General features: G+C 40.6%; 1 protein-coding gene across 12 annotated transcripts in view; it reads right to left on the minus strand.

Moving 5' to 3' along the window:
• Positions 1–19,816, minus strand: part of LOC125452495 (putative Polycomb group protein ASXL2) — a 277,746-nt gene that overhangs the window by 72,689 nt on the left and 185,241 nt on the right. Inside the window, exon 1 of one of the 12 annotated variants that reach the window (XM_048531002.1) lies at positions 5,330–5,433. The exons of the other annotated variants lie outside the window; for them this stretch is intronic. Coding sequence (XP_048386959.1) covers positions 5,330–5,366 — 37 coding nt within the window. The 5' untranslated portion in view covers positions 5,367–5,433. Of the gene's footprint in view, positions 1–5,329; positions 5,434–19,816 lie in introns of those variants that run through there. 12 annotated transcript variants of the gene reach the window in all.

A 19,816-nucleotide genomic window follows, 5' to 3' on the forward strand; every position in this document is an offset into this window, starting at 1 on the left:
GACCCATTGTGAAAACCAATGGGTGTGTTCGTCTTTGTGGATATTTTAAACAAACTGTAAACCACTTCTCATAGCTGGATAAACACTCAATCCCTTGCATAGAGGATTTTTACGCAAAGCTGGCCGTGGGGCGTGCTGCCATTTGTGTAGCGAGGTATGAGCTATGTGTACCTGCAATTGTGTTAGATGAGGATTCCCAGATGTACACTCCAATTAACACCCATGAGGGTGTGTACTAACATAAGAAACTGCCATTTGGGGTATCATCAGCCTGTGTCATTTTCCAGTGGACAATGGAGAATATTTTACAAGGGCTACTCCAGGTCTGCATTGGTCCTTCATGATGTGCTAATACCCGGAAAGACCAGTAAACAGCATTTAGAGAATTTGGACAAAGTGCTTAAACATTTCTCCCAGGCGTGTGTATACCTCAGGAAGGAAAAATGTGTGTGCCAGGCCCCCCAAGTGACCTACTTGGGTTACAGTGTCAACACGACTGGGTGACACCTGTTGGAAGACAAAGTGAGGGCAATCAAAGAGGCCCCCCTTCAGCCCCACCCCACTCCCACCGCTGTATCGGAGCTTTGGGCTTTCCTTGGGTTAATGAATTCCTACAGAAAATTCATATGTAATCTGGTCTCCATCCTGGCACTCTTACACCTGCTATTGAAAAAGGGTCAGCATTGGAAATAGTCTCGTAGCCATGAGGTAGCCTTTAGGGAAGTGAAGAAACAGCTAGCAGCATCTGTGGTGTTGGCTCACTGTAATCCCAAACAAGATCTGCTGCTGGCATGTGACGCCTCTCCATACAGTATTGGGGTAGTGTTAGCTCACTGGTGACCCAAAGGAGAGGAACACCGATAGTGTATATTGCCCGAACTTGGGCTGATGCAGAGTGCGTAGACGGAGTAGAAACAGAAGGTTTGGCAGCTACTTTTGGTGTGAGAAAGTTTCACCAATGTGGACATTGCAATAGTAACAGATCACAAAACCCCGCTAGGGCTACGTAAAGAGGCCAGGGCCATGCTGCCCATGGCCTCAGGTCACATTCAGCGGTGGGCTGTCATTCTGCGTGTGTACAGTTACAGGTTGGAACAATATCCAGGAGAACAAGTAGCAAATGCAGATGCATTAAGCTGCCTCCCACTGCTGAATAAACCATTTGAAGAGCCCGTTCTGGTTTTAAACTTACTGGACTTCCTTTACATCACCATTGATGACAGACTGGAGACACAAAGAAATCCTGTCCTGGCAAAACTAAAACAGCTGGTGGTGATGGGTGAAACAAAAGGGTCATCACAACCAGAACTGAAACATTTCTTGACTCGGAGAGACCAGATCACAGTAGAGGTTGGCATATTACTGTGGGGAGCAGAAGTAATTGTCCTGAGAAAAGGTCACTCCCAGATACTGGCTGAGCTCCACCTGGGTCATTCAGGGGTTTCCAAACTGAAAATGTTGGCAAGGAGGAATCCCTGGTGGCCAGGATTGGAATTCATGGGAACGGCTGGGTAAGCCCTGGACTCTGTTACATGTCAACAATGTAATTCCTTTCATGGGGACTATATTCTTAGTCATTGTGGATGCCCATTCAAAGTGGTTGCACATGCAGAGAGTTCATTCATCAAACATGGGGACGAAGATTGAAAAGTTGAGGGCATCCTTTGCAATACACAGACTCCCGGAAATGTTGGTCAATGATAATGAGCCATCATTTACAAGCATGGAATCTGAGTATTTCCTGAAGGTGAATGGCATTCAGCACAGAAGGACAGCTCCACACTATCCATTGTCCACCTGAAAACTGCAAACCTGCAAATGGAGCAGGAGCAACACATACCCAGCCCCTCAGAACATCAATCAAAGCTGTCAAAATCCATGAGTTCTCCCTCTCCACCTGGCATCGAACAAACTGCGGAGGTCGAGATGGACACGGGAGATGTCGCAGCCTTGGCACTGTTATCACCTGAAGATGAGGTTCAGCCGCAATGCTCTGGGCACAAGAGGTGGGCTGTGGGTATCTGAAGCAGAGAAGCTATAGGAGGAAGGATGGCCTACATCCCAGGACCTACACAGGGAGGGATGTCGTGTTTGTAATGATGTCAGCCAGGTGAACCTCTTAGAATGTGAATTCCGTGATTGGACCAGGTTAATAGCCCCAGTCAGGGAGCCCTGGCTGACATAATAAACAGGAATGCCAATGTGGTAACGGGGAATCAAGCGATAACTTTAGTCTGAGCAGGCTGGTTACAGCCAGTGTATTGTGTACAAGTAAAAGAAAAACAAATTAACAACAAAAAACATACACAGGGGATTCAGCAACTCCTGACCTCAGGGACTGACTCCGAGCTGGCCGGTTACAGCCAGTGTACTGTGCACGTGTGAATGAAGGGTGACTTGGTAATGAGACACCAGCCCTGTGCAGAAAAGAAACAAAAAGATATAAACAGGGGTGTCAGGGATTCTGTTCACCGCAGGAGCCAGCTCTGAGCTAGCTGGGTGAGAGTCATGTATAAGGCACCAGGTAAAAGGTGACTTGGTGACTGGATACCTTGTGGAGTTATTTCCGCGGTGAGTCCATCTTCCTGAATTCCTGGAAGTCGGTCATCAAGTCATAGAGGTCCACAGCATTGTAAAAGGCCATTTGGCCCATTGAATCTGTGCTGCTCAGAAATAAACACCTAACCATTTTAATCCAATTATCCAGTTGTCCATCTGGTGAAGGCCGTCCCATAGTCCTAGCAGTGGAAATCCAACAGTGAAGAAACTATGTTTACTTCAAGTATCGCTTCCCAAGATGGGTATTTCTTTAAGGTGGTCATTAACTTTTACTTCACATGGATTAGTACCACCTTACATTGTTAAAATGGAAGATGATAAAGTTTAGACAACCCTGGGAAATTTCAATTTAAATCGGCTATTCCGAGTAACATAAAACATTCTCACACGGTTGCTTTTGTTTTTGTGGGCTGTTTTATGAAATATATTAATTCTTTCTCCAAATTGTATCTTCAGTTCCCTTTTATGCAATAATTTAAACATTATTATCACATTGATAGCCCTCTTATCCCTTAGAGAGATTCCCAGTTATCACATGGATGTATCAATGTCAGTGAGCTGAGTGCAGCCCCAACAGTATACACCCAAGTTAAGTGGAGTTAGATTAGATTCGATTTCCTATAGTGTGGAAACAGGCCCTTCGGCCCAACAAGCCCACACCGCCCCTTGAAGCATCCCACCCAGACCCATCCCCCTATAACTCTCACACCCCTGAACACTACGGGCAATTTAGCATGGCCGATCCACCTGGCCTGCACATCTTTGGACTGTGGGAGGAAATCGGAGCACCCGGAGGAAGCCCACGTTCATTGGGAAGAATCCTGAGCAATTTTCCCTTCTTGAATCATGGGATACTGAGTTCAAAATCAGTATTCTCATTGTCAACACAACTCAAATAGCAAACTGATGATAATGAATCTGGATGCTTCCTGTTCTGTAGTTCAGTATTAACCACACTGTACATTTATACACTGCATCAACAAGGCTATCACATATTGCTCGCTTTGTGAAAGGAAGCATTGGAAATTGGCACACAGCAGTGTTGAAGGCAGCTCACTTGAAAGAATGTGTCTTTAAATGATACATCATTACCAAATTGTGTTATTTACTTTCTCAATTTGATAAAACAGACTGCATGTACACATCAGTTCCATCACCCCATCCAATTATTTATGCACATATATTGTGATGTGGCCAACTGCAGAAGACTAGTAACAACTGGGAGTCACTCTATGAATGACTCCCCTTTCCTGGAGGTGCTGACTCATGAATAAGTTATATCAGGCTGATGGGAGGACCTGTACTATCTCACTCAGTTCTTTAAGTATTGACAAAATTGTCATATCACTAAAGACACATGGCATGCAGGTTTCAGAGATAGTAGGAACTGCAGATCCTGCAGAATCTGAGGTAACAAAGTGTGAAGCTGGATGAACACAGCAGGCCAGCAGCATCTCAGGAGCACAAAAGCTGATGTTTCGGGCCTAGACCCTTCACCAGAAAAGTCAGCATGCAGGCTTGTTGCTATTGACAATCATGTGTACACATTCCCCAATAGAAGCCACTGTGAAACATTATGAAGCAGATTATCTGCATTTCCTTGACATATTGATGTCAACAGCAGTGTTCTAGATGCTCCCCTGGCTGAATTTGCTCGTTCAGCACAGATTGCAAATAAAATTTGTGACCAAATTGCACCCAACTGTGTAACTAGCCAATAGACTATTGACAGAACTCAACAACTGCTTAAAACAAACTGCAGGTATTATAAAGATATACCTGGTTTCATCAGAGTTCAACTTCACACAATAATATAAAAATCCTCTAACTCGTTACTTAATCAAAATAAGCCAGTTGAAATAACCAGTACAGTTACTCCTGGAAAGTGGTGGGTCCTGGCAAGAAGACAGAGATTATGTGTGGACCCTGCAGGTTTCAGTCCCAGTAATTATGTGTTGTGGGTGCAATCAAATGAAATTGTGTTAAAATTAGTGGAATGTTAAACATAACTGAGCTGCACCCATAACTGTGATACCATTTTGTCTGCCTGTTGTTCCCCAGCTGCCTTTTTAAACCATTTCAGAAATCAACATTCACAAATGTTTACATAGTTACTGCATTTCTCTTTCTGGTCAGTAAAAGGGAAGTGTAATTCTGAAGGTGTCAGGTTTCTTTCATTTCGCGGTTGCTACTCGTATCAAGGAATTAAATTATGGTAGCTGCAGTCAACAACTCAACAGACAAACTATTGCAGCTGCGTCCACGGTCGGAGTAGATCTGATTTCTGAAGACCTGTCTATCTGTAAGACCAATCACATTGCAATAGTAGACACGAGAGGTGCAGAGCTATTTACCACAAACTGAAAAATTGAGCAATTTCTCCCCGTCATGTTCACTCTGTCCTATTTTAAGGCATTTTTAAGCTGCAGTATTACATCTGCAATGATTGGTCACGCTAGGTCTGCTGTAAATTCAGTGTTACAGTATATGGCCAGTGAATTTCAAAATCAGGCCTCAGGAATGATGGAAGACAATTTCAGCTTTGAATCAGCTTTAGTGAAGAAAGAATGCAACACTGCACAGAAACGCCAGATTTATTTGCATATCTGAAAGAAGGTTACAGAGTGACTGAAGAAAATTCGAGTTTGGGTTCCTCCCACATATCAACCACGACAAATGGGATTCTGCATGTTGAAAATATTAGTCACTTTAACAGCCACTAGATTTTCTAAAATACACAAGTTTCCAACTGAATAACAGTGCTGCTTACCTTTGTATTGATCAGAATAAAAGTTTTTATGTAACATTTTCTTTTTCTGACTTAACCTCTGAACAGTTGAAGCTGCTGCTGTGCTTTTTTTGTCGTTTCCACCTCCTAAGCTCATTGGTTGAATAACACAATAATGCAGTTTATGTCAGCGAAATAAAAGTGCTTCTTTGAAAAAAATGTCACATTTCCGCTTTCTGTAACTTTATTTCTGTACATATAAGGAAGCGGGTGTTGATTTTTATCAGTAAGCTTCCTGTAGCAAGAAAATGAAATAAATGATGTCATGTTGAAAATGCTACAAGGCAAGATAAAACAATCACTTTGCCATTTTGCAAAATAAAAGGTTTAATATGCAATAGAGCCAATTGCTCTAGAAGTAAACAGTAACTTTTAATTTGGGCCTTTCTATTCATATCAACTGATCCTCAAATCTCTAAAGTGACCTTGCTTTAAAGTGAATTGAACTCTAAACTCCCCTCCACACCTTCACATAGAACTGATGAGTCACCTGAATTTAGAATCTCTTATTTGACTTTGATGGATATAATGACTTGATCCAATTCCGTGTTTGTTGTCAGAGCCACTGTCTGCACATCTAAGTCAGAGGTGACAAACCAATGCAGATAACTGGTGTCCTCTGTTTCTTCTCAATATCACTGAGGCTAATGGTTTAATACCTTACAGGCACAATATGCATAATTTGGATTAACATTTGCACCTTGAAATCTACAAACCACAGAGCTGTTGTTGTAACCAAATTACTTGATCTGAAATGCAACAAACTGTCAACCCAAATGGGAAGTGTGCCATTTAAAATTATTTCCCTTTTGCTGATAGTTTATATAATTTTGTGCTCTCGACAGTCAATTGTCAATATTAACTGGCCAAGTCTTGACAAACAATCAGACAAGTGAATGAGGAACTAGATGTGATGGACAGGGGAGGAACTAACATTCGCTGCATTGTATTTACTTCTTGTGTCTTGCATTTGAAAAACCTTTATACTCATAGGCGTCGGTTTCTAGTAAAAAGCCTGCTCTGCACTCACCTAGAAAGAATATCGCTGAGCACTGACATGGTCAACAACTAGCAGACCCATACATCTGTGGACACATCATGTCGACAAAATCTAATTTTGTTCGTAACTTCTTGGCATCAAACCTTTCCATTATAAACATCCAAACGGAGGAAGTCCGATACTCCAGGTTGAAATCTTCACTAATGAGGCCAAACAGATTGAATATCAGCAGGTGCTAAGAATCAGACATTCCTGTACAGTGTTGTGATGGAAAGGAAACTGAAGGCCCCACCATCAGAATTTACTGCACCTGACCACAAAATGCATGGAAATATACATGTTGTCACAGCAACTTGATCTCTCTCCCAGATGGGATAGGTGGAAAAGAAGAGGAATTTTGTTTATGTCTAAACAGCTACTTGAGCTGTCCCTGTAAATGTCAGTTTTTAATTACACCTTTTGGCCAGCCATGGTATTGAAGAGCCTCCATAGTGGCAGTGTGGTATTACATTGCAATAAGTCTATATTGGAATGAAGTGGCTCAATATCTGCTGTCAAAATAATGGCAGGACTAAAGGTTCACAATGCACCAAACAAATGATGTTGCTGTAATTGTACACTATATATGTTAACCTCCAAATGTTAATTTTTGACTTTGAGCAAAAGACATTACAGCCAATATGAAACAGATTTTAAATCCAGAATTGTAGGAAATTCTCACTTTTAACACAGCTAAACTCCAATAATCAGCTGAAATACCAGTGATACACTTACAAAAGTTATACGATGATACCTTGCATAATCATAAACAGGGATACAGCAAATACAGTCAACGCCAGCCCAGGCACCCTTTTAACAATGTGATACGTGTTAGATTACTGTTACTCTGGATCTTCTGCATCAAAAATCATTTATTGTTTGAGTGGATTGTAGCTAAACAGCAAATAGCAGGAGATAATTAAGCCTCAGCTTATCAAGTGCTATTTCTAGAACAACTTCACATTCACTGGATATTGGCAAAAAGACTAACAATCCGTTGCACTCACAGCATCTGTAAAATGTAACTGTGCACCTTAAGAAGTGTTGGCAATCTGTAATCGTACAGCAGAGCTGACATGATGATTCTTCCTTGAACAAGCAGCTCCATTGTCTCCTGCTATTTGCTGTTTAGACACAATCCACTCAAACACCCTCTCTCTCTAAGTCACTGCGGCTCCGGCCAAACTGTTCGCTGGACACCCAGATCTTGTCATTGTCCAGCAGTTGGACAATTCCAAACATAGGCTTCTATTTATGGCCAGCAAAAAGGGAACAGAAACAAAATGAATTGCAGTTCACCCCATAATGTCAACCAAACGATGCCATAATGACCAAAAACTACCTGGCAGACCAATAAACATCAGTATAAACTTGAAACTTTGCCATAAAGATGGAAGGTCTGACTTTAAAATGAAGACTAATTTATACCGGAATACTAATCTCTATTACATATTGTCTTGACTCAAAATGCACAGTGCCAAAGAAGCTCAGAATGCTGAAGTTCAATAGAAATAGCTGGAAAAGCTCAGCAGGTCTGGCAGCATCTGTGGAGAGAAATCACTTAACGTTTCAGGTTGAGCGACCCTTCCTCAGAACAGCGAAGTCTGATTTCTCTCCATAGATATGCCAGGCCTGCTGAGTTTTTCCAGAAATTTCGATTTTTGTTTCTGATTTACAGCATTCGCAGTTCTTTCGGTTTTTATGCTGAAGATCATGCTTGCCAAACATACTAAAAATCATCTGCTTGTGTTTCCAGTCTGCACAATTTGATGAACAGTTGTTACACTTCTTACACTGTGTATGTCGGTCAAGTGTTTACCATTATAATGAGATTTTCAGATATGTGTGAATGTTTAACCATTCACACTGCACTAACATAACAAACTCAACTGGCTGGCTGTGGAAAACAGCAGTAAAAGGGAAATTATGGCTTTGTTAAACCATCCCCATTGTTGCAAATAGTATCATAACTTCCCTTGATGTCAGTGTTCTGGCTTACTCATCAATTTTCCAGTTAATAGCAAAGAATTTATCCATCAGATGGATTCAAAAAGTAAGCAACAGAGTGAGCACAATTTAATGTGACTTGTAACACGCTGGTAGGAAATACACCAATGCCTGGGTCCAGAAACGATGTGGAGGTGCTGATGTTGGACTGGGTGAGAAGTCACATGACACCAGGTTACAATCCAACAGATTTATCCAAAAGTTTGTGTTTTCAAATAAACCTGTTGGACTATAACCAGGTGTCAAGTATTTTTGACCTGGGCCCAGAAAGGGCAATTTCAGTTTATTTAGCTTGTTCCTCATTCTTAACACAATTCCAACTTTCATAGTTGAATTTAAAAGGATGCACAGTTTCCAATTTTAAAAAAAACTAGAAGTAATGGCCCATAGATCTTGCTGAAAGCTCCAGGCTTAATGATGGTCATGGTTGACAGCGAATCCTTGACTCTGAACAAAATAGATTACAGCCAATATGGAACAGATTCTAAATTCAAAATTGTGCACATATTTCATCATTAATACAGTGAAAGTCCAATAATCAACTTTTTCTACTGAAAACTGAAATACCAGGGAAATGCTTACAAAAATTATACAGTGGTACCTTTGGTAATGATAAAGGCACACAAAATGGGCACAGCATACTACAGTCAAAGAACCAGGGTAGAGGTAGTTTGACCATATTCAGTTTCAAGGGAGACAGATCAGGATGGGTGACCCTTACTTTAATGTTAGGAGTACCAGGGTTAAACAGATGAGTTAAAGGCGTGGAATGACACGTGGAATTGTGATGCTGTTACCATCACAGACGTGGTTGAGCGAGGGGCAGGACTGGCAACTAAATATTCTGGAATATAGGATCTTCAGACAGGACAAGGCAGGGTGAGAAACAGAAAGCAGTGTTGACTTATTAATTATGAAGTCAGATGCTGCAGTAAGGAGGGACAATATCTTGGAAGGATCATTAAATGAGGCTTTGTGGGTACTGCTCAGCAACAAAAACCAGACATTCACATCACCGGGAGCGTATTATTGACCCTCAAACAATCAGCAGGCAGTAGGGGAGCACATAGATAGATAATTGATTGTGGTGTGGAAATACAATAATAGGATGATTATATTAAGGAATTTCAACTTCAACAGCATTAATTGTGATATAGCAATAGCGTAAAGATTTCCACCTGCAACGTTCTGCACACGGTTATCAGTGTCAGCGCACCAGCCATGGTACTGAGCTCTTGTTCCAGAAGCTACTGCCACACAGGGACCTTGGAGCCCCACATAGACTGAATGCTGGGTTAGAGGGGGCACATTTCTTCACAAGTATCGAGGCAGCTTTTTATCTCAATATAGGCCACTGGGTCTGGGTCTAATTCTGGGGAAATGAAGCTGGGCAGATATTCAAGGTAACAGTGGCGGAGCATTTTAGCGCCAGTAACCACAACACGGTACATTTTAACTTTCATCTGGGAAAGGAAAATGACGGCCTGAAAAAAAAGAAGGAATTGGATTGGGGGATTGGATTGGCAGATTTTATTAAAATAAGGCAGGGCCTGGCCAAAGTAAACAGCTACTTCTGGGTATATCTGCAGCAGAACAGTGAGAGTTGTTCAAAATGGTATTCATGAAAGTACAGGCTCAACATGTTCCCTCCAAGATGAAATGTAGCAGTACTCAGCCCAGACAGCCATGGGTTTCCATGAATATTCAGAACGGGATAAAAAGGTAAAGGCAAGCCTCGAGCAAATACAAAGGGAACAACAGAAGCCCAATGGAGGCAAGTGCAGTGGGGAACCCAACTCTATTGGGAAACAATAAAGTCAACAAAGAGAGAACTAAGAAAACACTAGTGGGTAAAATTATGGAGAATCCCAAGATATTCTGTCAGTATATTAAGGGGAAGAGAATAACCAGGGAAAGTGTAACACCTATTAGGGACCAAGAGGGCGATCTGAGAATGGAGTCTGAGGGCATTAATAGGGTGTTAAATCAGTACTTCCCATCTGTCTCCACTTGGGAAAAGGAAACTGTAGGTACAGAGTTCCAGAAGAGGGACAGTGAGGTTCTCAAGCAGTTTGACACTGGGTGTAAGGAGATATTGGAGATTTTAAAAATGGAAAGTATCCAGATCCAGATGATTTTCATCCCAGGCATGTGTGGGAGGTGATGGAGGAAATTACATGAGTCAGACCCAAATTTTAAATTCCTCTGTGATCTTGGAGAGGTATCAAAAGACTGGAGGGAAACTAACAAAAACAGAAGTTGTTGGAAAAGCTCAGCAGGTCTGGTAGTATCGGTGAAGAAAAAGTCAGAGGTAATGTTTCGGGTCCGATAACCCTTCCTCAGAATGGACAATTAATATGGTTTCACTTTTCAAGGAGGGTGTTAAAGATAAACCAGGCAACTGCAGACTAGAGAATCTCAAAATCAGTGGAAGGGAGAAAATTCTGAGGGAGAGAAGTAATGTCCATTTGTAGCAGCAAAGCTTGATCAGACTGTCAGTATAACTTTGTCAGAGGGAGGTCACACCTAATAAATTTGATATACTTGTTCCAGGAGGGGACCAGGTGTACAAATGAGGATAGGGCAGTTATGTAGTTTACATGGATTTCAGCAAAGCCTTTCCACATAGGAGACTGATCACGAAGGTCAAAAAACGGGATTCAGGGTAACTTGATAAATTGGATCTGAAATTGTTGAGTGGTAGGAGGCTGTTTATGTGAATGGGGCCCAGTGTGCAGTGATCAGTGCTGGGTCCCTCACTGCTTGTGAGATATATAAACAATATAGAAGAAAACGCAGTGCAGAATGGTAAGATTGGTCAAGTGGTTGACAACGAGGAAGAAAATATTAGATTAAAGAGAGATATGGGAAGGTCAGTCAGACAGTGGCTGATGAAATTTAACCCGAATAAATGGGAGGTCATGCACTTTAGAAAGTGTAACAAGGCAAGGGAATACTGAACGAATGGCAGGACACAGGGAAACTCAGAGGATCAGAGGGATCTTGTGGTGGTTGTCATAGACAGGTCAAGATGGTAGTTAAGAAACCATACAGGATACTTACCTTTATGAGTCATGGTGTAAATTGTTAAAGCAGGGAAGTCATGGTGCAGCTGTACAAAATTTTGGTCAGGCCATATTTGGAGTACTGTGTGCAGTTCTGGTTCCCACTATAAGGCTGTGATTGCAGTGGAGGGAGTGCAAAAGGAGATTCACCAGAATGTTGCCCTGGTTGGAGCATTTCAGTGATGGTCAGAGGCTGCATAAACTATTTGAAGCAGAGAGGCTGAGTGGGGCCTTCAGAGAGTACAGATGATTATGAGGGCCATGGACAAGGTGGATGAGAAGCAGCTGTTTCCATTCATTGTAGGGTCAATGGCAAGGGGGCATCATTTTAAGGTGAAAGGCAGGAGGTTTCAGAAGGGATTGAAGGAAGACATTTTTCACCCAGAGCATGGTGGGAATCAGCACTGCTTGGGATGTTAGAGCTGGAAATCTCAATCTGTAAAATATATGATTGAGTACATGAAACATCACAACATACAGTTATAAGCCAACTGCTGGAGAGTGGGACTATTGTGGCTAGGTTGGTGCAGACTCAGTGTACCAAAAGGGTCTATTCTATGCTGTATGACCCTATGACTGAAACAATGCTCGCTTGTTCTTGGTATCACTGCTTGACATGTTGCAGAAACAGAGCTAACTGTTCTCTTAAATGGACCTGGCTTTGCTGTATTTCTAGCATTATTGTTTTCTTTATTGAACATACTTCCTGCCAAAGTCAAGATGTCCGAACTAGTACAATAGTGAAAACAACCAGAAAATAAGTGCAAATGTGCAATTGCTTTTTCTTAACCTTTATTAAGCTCTGATCTAATGACAGTTTCTATCCAAGATAATGGGAACTGCAGATGCTGGAGAATTCCAAGATAATAAAACATGAGGCTGGATGAACACAGCAGGCCAAGCAGCATCTCAGGAGCACAAAAGCTGACGTTTCGGGCCTAGACCCTTCATCAGAGATCTGATGCTGCTTGGCCTGCTGTGTTCATCCAGACTCACATTTTATTATCTCACAGTTTCTATCCACTTCTGTATATCTCTGACAATGTATCCATGCATATAAAATGATAAAATACAACTACGGAAAATGGCTTAGCTTGTTAAAGTAGAAACATCTTCGTGCATACACAGCATGAACCACACGCCAGTCCTATGTTGTTACTGGTAATGTCTTGGTGCCCCAGTAACCACACTGAACAGTTACAATCACCTTCAGCCAACCACAGGCTATAACTCAGAACAAGTAAGCCAGACACTAACAGGAAGTCACTTTCTTAAAGTGACAGGACACCATTTCTCCCTGGCCATGACAGACAGATTTCAAACTTTTCACAATATTTTTTAAAACTCTGCAGGTGGTTTTACAAATATGAGCATTTTAGACAATATCAAAACAGGACATGCTTGAGGACCTTGGTGACCTCTTCGAGCCGTATGGCCCTAGCACATTTCTGGATCCTTCAGGAAAGAGTGATAGGTGGATTGTGTGTGCTGGAAATCTGAACCAAAAATAGAAAATGCTCAAAGTACTCAGCAGGTCAGGCAGCATCTCTGAACTGCAATCCACCCAATCTGACACCTCCTGCATTCTACCTGCCAGTAATTTTCATCAAGTGGTCAAATATTCACCAAATATTCAATCATCCATGACCCCATCTAGATCTCCTTTCTGCAATCTTTGTTTCAGGCTACCACCTTCCCAGTTTTGAAAAGTCTCCTCAAATACTTTCTGAAGGTGTACTTGATACCTGTCTTAACTCTACTGCTGCGTCGTACATTCTTCCTGATGTGAAACACATTGGACATTTTATTTTAATAGAGACGCAGCTTAAATGTATGTTATTGCAAGTTACTGTCAGTTACTCTTGTGAAAATACTGTGAAGTAAAGGCTGAGAAGTAACTGGGAAGTGAAATACTGTCCCACACTTGGTAGGAGAGCAGCTTCCAATGCATGGCAACCACATGGCATAGCATCACAGTTAATTGCACAACTCCTTCACGTTTGAAGCTAAGTTCAAAGAAAACCAAAGACATTTTCCCCGTCATTTTCCCTATAATGTTAGCAACAATTCCCAAGAAAATGCTCCCAACATTTTAAATTAGATAACATTTTGCCATAAATTGTACCACACGTCAGACACTTTAATAATGGATACACCGGCTGATTAGCATCACAGATAAAACCACGTTACACGACTGGTGCCAAAGCACTGAACTTTCAAGATCTTAAGCAGTAGTTCTTCTTTTCATTTAACTTTTTTTAAGCAGTAGAAAGCTCTGTATTTAAATTTACAGCAAAATATAAATTAACAATGTTCTCTGAGTTTTAGTTTTATAAGAATGCTTTTCTTAAAATCAAGAAAACAGTCAAATTATATTATTGATTAAGTAAGGCAAAATCATTAAACAAAATGTAGATCTTATGGTCTTATGATAACTGCTTGAATTCACCTCTAATCTATAGGCAAAATATTTTCACACTATCCATTGTTTCTTCCGTCAAGGTGTAAAACATTCAGTTACAGAGTCATAGAGATCTACAGCACAGAAAAAAAAACCCTTTTGGCCCAGTTCTACTTAAAACGTCAGCAACCTCCGACAGATTGCCGTATCTCTGGGCTACAGGGCAGAGTTTTCACTGTTGTGTTAGGTTTGCAAAGTTGGCCCTCATCCCATGACTGAAATTGAAAAAAACTCTTCTAAAAATAAACATTTATTTCAAGGGCTTAATCCTTATAAAACAAACATTTGCAATCAAAGCTGCATATCAAAGATAATTAACCAGTTTATAACCAATTGGAGCTGTCAGTCAAACTGAATTTACTGCACCCGCACCCTCCCACGTTGCTCTCCCCCACAATCCCCATGTGATATTGAAAGATGGTGGGAACAGTCTAGCAGCACTTTATAATGACAACCCTCAGGCTAAGTCAACAAACATTGACTGAAATTGCAAACATGTTTCTTTCAACTGATTCACAGAAAGACTTTCTCTTTTCAAATTAATTGACAGTTTAACAGATCTTTAAGGTTTATCCACCATTTACATATGACAGTCACAGTTAATAATCCCAAAGGAACACCTAATCCTTACAAAAAAGAAACCTGGGCCTCACCAAATAATTTGAGAAGGCTTAGACATTTTGCTCAAATGCCTAAAATCCAGGAATATTTTTCAGATACACAGATGGCAGAAACTGCTTCAGAGTCAAGACAGCTGCACTTTGAAACGTGCCACTGCCCCTGTGATTTGCAGATATATAAAATTCCTGCTGCCCCTTTCCTCACTGTAGGAAAGTAGGGTGAGAGTTTGGTTTGAGCATTAATCTTCCAGAATTGGTGTTCCAGCATCATATTTTTAACATGATTTATTATTGTCACATAAACTGAGATACAGTGAAAAATATTGTTTTGCGTGCGAAATGTAAATCATTCCTTACACAATTATTTCAGAGTAATAGAACAGAATGTGGAATATAGTTTCACAGCTGCAGAGAAACGAGAAGCCATGACGTGAAGGTGTTGGTGTTGGACTGGGATGGACAAAGTTAGAAATCACATGACACTAGTTTATAGTCCCACAGCTTTATTTGAAATCACATGCTTTCGGAGCACTACTTCATGGTCAGTGAAGTGACTTCACTGTGGCGTGACGAAGGAGCAGCACTCTGAAAGCTTGTGATTTCAAGTAAACCTGTCGGACTATTACCTGGTGTCATGAGACTTCTGACTTTAACAACAGAGAAGATACAATAAAGTTCCACTTTATTTGAGAGGTCTGTTCATAAGCCTGATAACAGTGGGGAAGAAGCTGTGATTCTCGGCTGAAGCACAGAACTTTTCCAAATCAGCAAAACCCCTGACCAAGGAATGATGTTGATACTTTCTGGTTAGATATAATTAGACTAATTTACTTTCCATTCATCCACACAGAGGATATGTATACACTTTTTAATTTGTATTTAGATTTTTTGTATATAGATTTTTTTAAACCTCATATGACGTTCTCACAGATATTAATTATTCTTTTGTAACAAATGCATCCATTTTCAGAGAACTAAACTGTCTCAGCTCCACTTGGAGCAAGAAATATTGGCAGAAATTGATCTGGACCAAGCTATTGTGATTTGTTTATCCATCTGCTGACCGCCCATTGATGGTAAAGCATACTTTCCCACCACCCCACCAACCCCAGATAAGGCCAATCAAATTGTTTGGAACTGCTCAATTCAGTCACTTTTTTGGAGGGGGTTTTGAGAAGTGGAATTTGTCTGTTGTACTGATCTTCACTTCCAACTCCTTCCAAAGATGTTTATCAAGAACAGTTTCAAAAACATATCCTTGTTGGCAGCTGTGGAAGTTACTGTAGAATCCTCCACTATGTGCCAAAGGAAATATTTGAAAAAGGATAATACCTCACATTTCTATATTAATGGAGACTAGAACATGTAACAAATGAGCCCCATGAATTCACTCATGCTATCAGAGTTGCAGATTGACTGCAGACCATCCCGCGACATCATTTGCTCATTTCTCACACATGACAAATTCTACACTTTAGTTCTTGTGTTTTAAACAAAATGATACAAATACCCTGAAAATTGTTCAAATTATATTTTGGACATGACAGCGATGGATAAAGTGAGGAATTGTTTATACACTCCTAAACTTTGATCATGTATGTACTAACAACACACTAAGGTGTGTGAGTTGAAACAGTAATGCACCAGGATATCAGCTGTGGCCCCACCTCAGTCTAATTGTCTAATTATGCCCACCAGAAATCTTCACCAGGAGCGAGACACAGATTTCCTTATGGCCATTCCCATGATGACTACTTCTCCAGCAAATGGAGTTGTGATTATCACAATGTCAAAAATCAAAGCTCACTGGAGAGATAGGAAGCTGTACAATTATCCAGAAAGGAATGGGAAGGAGAACTGAAATCAACCAGAAGAAATAAACTTCTATGGTTTAAAACAAGTAATGAAGCAATAGGTATTGGGCACACATTTTAGAAAAGACCAAACAAAATCATGGTTAGAACAACACAGTATCCATTCCTTACAGCCTGTGAGTAAAATCAATTGAAAATATTGCCCCAGCTGAATTCAGCATAACCTATTGCTGTCCCATATAATGGGCAGTTGGACTCAGTGAAAATGTAACCTTTAGAGTAACATTTGAACACGTGCTTAGTTATAAGATCACGAGTTATGGAAAAATTGAATCAACAGCACAAACACTTAGAAAATTTATTAATGAGAAGATACCTTTTATCTCATTTACATTGACGGTATAACGTAAAAGCACCAATTTTTCATGTTTCAATATAAATGTGTATCTAAAAGTCACTCATCTGAACTAATGATTATTTGATGCCTAAACAATAATTTGTCAAAGCCAGTGCTTTATATTTCAGTCTCCAAGTGCTCACCTATCACAGTGATGAAGATAATGGATCCGATTTTGCTACAGCAGACACCTGAATGGTAGCTGTCATTGTTAGATTATTTGAACAGATTTTAGACTAAGATTTTTTCCATTAATAGTGGTACTGCAAGGGTAATAGGACATCTAGAGAAGGTTAATTTAACTGTAACTGCTGGAGAAACTCAGCAGGTGTGGAAGGAGGGTCACTTGGCCTAAAGCTTCAACTCTGATTTCTCTCCACAAATGCTGCCAGACCTGCTGAGCTTTTCCAATAACTGTGTGTTCTTCTTTGAGAATTCCAGCATTTGCAGGTCTCTGTTTTAACATAAGTAGTTTGCTCAGGGTCTGAGAAAGAAATGCAAATTAGAGTCGGTGGTTTCACTGTCAATCCGATTGAAATAAAGGAATAAATAGACCAAAGAAAAGATTAAATTAAGGAAAAGGAAATAAATAATTTATTATAAATATTAAGGCATTTAAGTTTTACATCTGTAAAATTTCCAACAACAAAGAATGAATGAGGCTCCATTTTTGCAGTTGATAATTGCTCGTGTTAAAGAGGGTGATTTACATTAGTTAACGGTCATCATATTGTTTAGAAGGTACTAATGCTTATAATGACAAGACCTCACTCTCCAGTTACTATAGTTTACATCTACCACACAAATACAGCAACTTCATCCCAGACATGCATTTCAATAGGGACCAAAATAAAATGAAACCCGGCCTTAGTAAAGTTATTGGCAAAGCAGCACAATGTGGAGAACAAGTCCTGAATATTTCAGCTAAACCATGGAATTGCTCCTTACCTGAATTTGTCACATACTTGTAAACATTAGCAAGTATTGAAATAACAGAGGCCAGTATCCTGTCACCAATTCACCCTTCATTTACATGTGGAGAGGTCCTGACACTGGCCCAGTTTCCTCAAAGCCAGTTCTGAGTGAACTGAACCTCTGACCCAATAAAAACCGAAAGAACTGCTGACGTTGTAAATCAAGAACAAAAACAAAGTTGCTGGAAAATCTCAGCAGGTCTGGCAGCACTTGTGAAGAGGAAAACAGAGTTAATGTTTTGGGTCTGGTGACCCAAAATAACTGTTATTTCAGGTTTCCTTCCCATTCCTTCCTGGATAATCGCACAGTGGGCTTGTGATTTTTGACATTGTGATAATCCCAACTCCATTTGCTGGGTAAGGAGTCATCATAGGGATGGCCACAAGGAAATCTGTATCTAGCTCCTGGTAAAGATTTCTGATAGGCATAATCAGATAATTATACCGAGGCGGGACCAGAGCGGATGTTCTGGTGTGTTCTGAGGAAGGGTCACTGGACCCAAAACATTAACTTTGTTTTCTCTTTCACAGATGCTGTCAGACCTGCTGAGCTTTGCCAGCAACTTTGTTTTCAAACCTCTGCCCCTCCTGTTTATATCTGTCAGTCAGAGCTCCCTGATTGAAACAGATTAACAGCCCCAATCAGGGAACTCATATTCTGAGGTCCCTCTGGCTGACATCATTCCAATCACTGCAAGTATCATTAACCTCATTAATACTTTGATGCTAAATTCAGACATTATGTAGTAGAAGTTTTCAGAAAGATATTTGCTAAAATGAGCTGATCACCGCTTCAGATAGTGTCAGATCCAAACGACGAGGAGAATATGAGGTTTGTTTGTAGTTCAAACAATTAACTTCCCTGACATACTTCATTTTGAAGTTCCTCCCTTTCGGCTTACTTTATTTCACAATATATTTTGCAAACACAGCCTGCTTAGCTATGCAGTCCAGGCTCCATGCTTCAATCCAGTAGCAACACAGCTTGAAAAAGTTCCAACTCAAAAATGTAAAATATTCCTAGTTTCAAAATAATATTACACAATATAACTTGTAGTTTCAAGAGACTGAAGATTAGGATATATGCAGAACATAAAGTTATGTTTTATTACATGAGGAACTATGTACTGCAAAGAACTTAAACTTGTTCAGATGTTGTCACTCATATTATACAGATTACAATTGCGTGCTCTACCACAACTGCCTTATACTTTGACCACTAAGCACCATAGGAAGTCAATTCACTAACTTTCTGATAATTGACTGCACAACTCAGATGACTGGTTGAGCACTCAAATGGCCAAAACAGATAACACATGAGAGGGCAGAAACGCAGCTGGGACATCTTCAAGCAGCAGCTGTGGTACCTGAGCCAAATAGCTTTCAACACTAGCAATTGTAAAGGGTTTTTGGTAAAATTTTGTACGCACAGTAAACATTCATTTTCTGGGTGGTGGGGCAGAAAGGAGGCTTTCAGTCATTCTTTAGATGCCAGAAAGTAGAATGAATCAAAAATATTAAAATATTGCAAGGTATGCTATTGGAGAGCAAGTTGATTTATTTCATGGGATGCACAAGAAGTTCTAAACTGCCACTGTTTGAGTCAATGCTGATGGGTTGGACTTTGGAAGAGTCCCAGGATCAGGGTCCAGCACGAATTAAAGGCTGTCCTTCCTCCAGTGCCTCTGGAGTGGTTTTGGTTTTTCAAAGAACCAATGAGGGCTGTGATGAGATCCCACGGGTCTGTGTGGGTTTCGTCCAAGTGCTCCGGTTTCCTCCCACAGTCCAAAGACGTGCAGGTTAGGTGGTTTGGCTATGCTAAACTGCCCACAGTGTGCAGGGATGTGCAGGCTAGGTGGGTTAGCCATGGGGAAGGCAGGATTACAGGGTAGGGGAGTGGATCTGGGTCTTTGGAGGGTCAGTGTGGATTTGATGGATCAAATGGCCTGTTTCTGCACTGTAGGGATTCAATGATTCTAACATAATTAGGTAATTTGCAGTTAAAAACAGGTTACCATTGACGCTTGTGGTCAGGACCTATCATTCAGCATAGCAGCAAAATGCTGACCTTGCTTTTAAATTCCAGCCTGAG

Source organism: Stegostoma tigrinum, chromosome 4 (assembly GCF_030684315.1).
Source record: "Stegostoma tigrinum isolate sSteTig4 chromosome 4, sSteTig4.hap1, whole genome shotgun sequence".
NCBI classification, from domain to species: domain Eukaryota; kingdom Metazoa; phylum Chordata; class Chondrichthyes; order Orectolobiformes; family Stegostomatidae; genus Stegostoma; species Stegostoma tigrinum.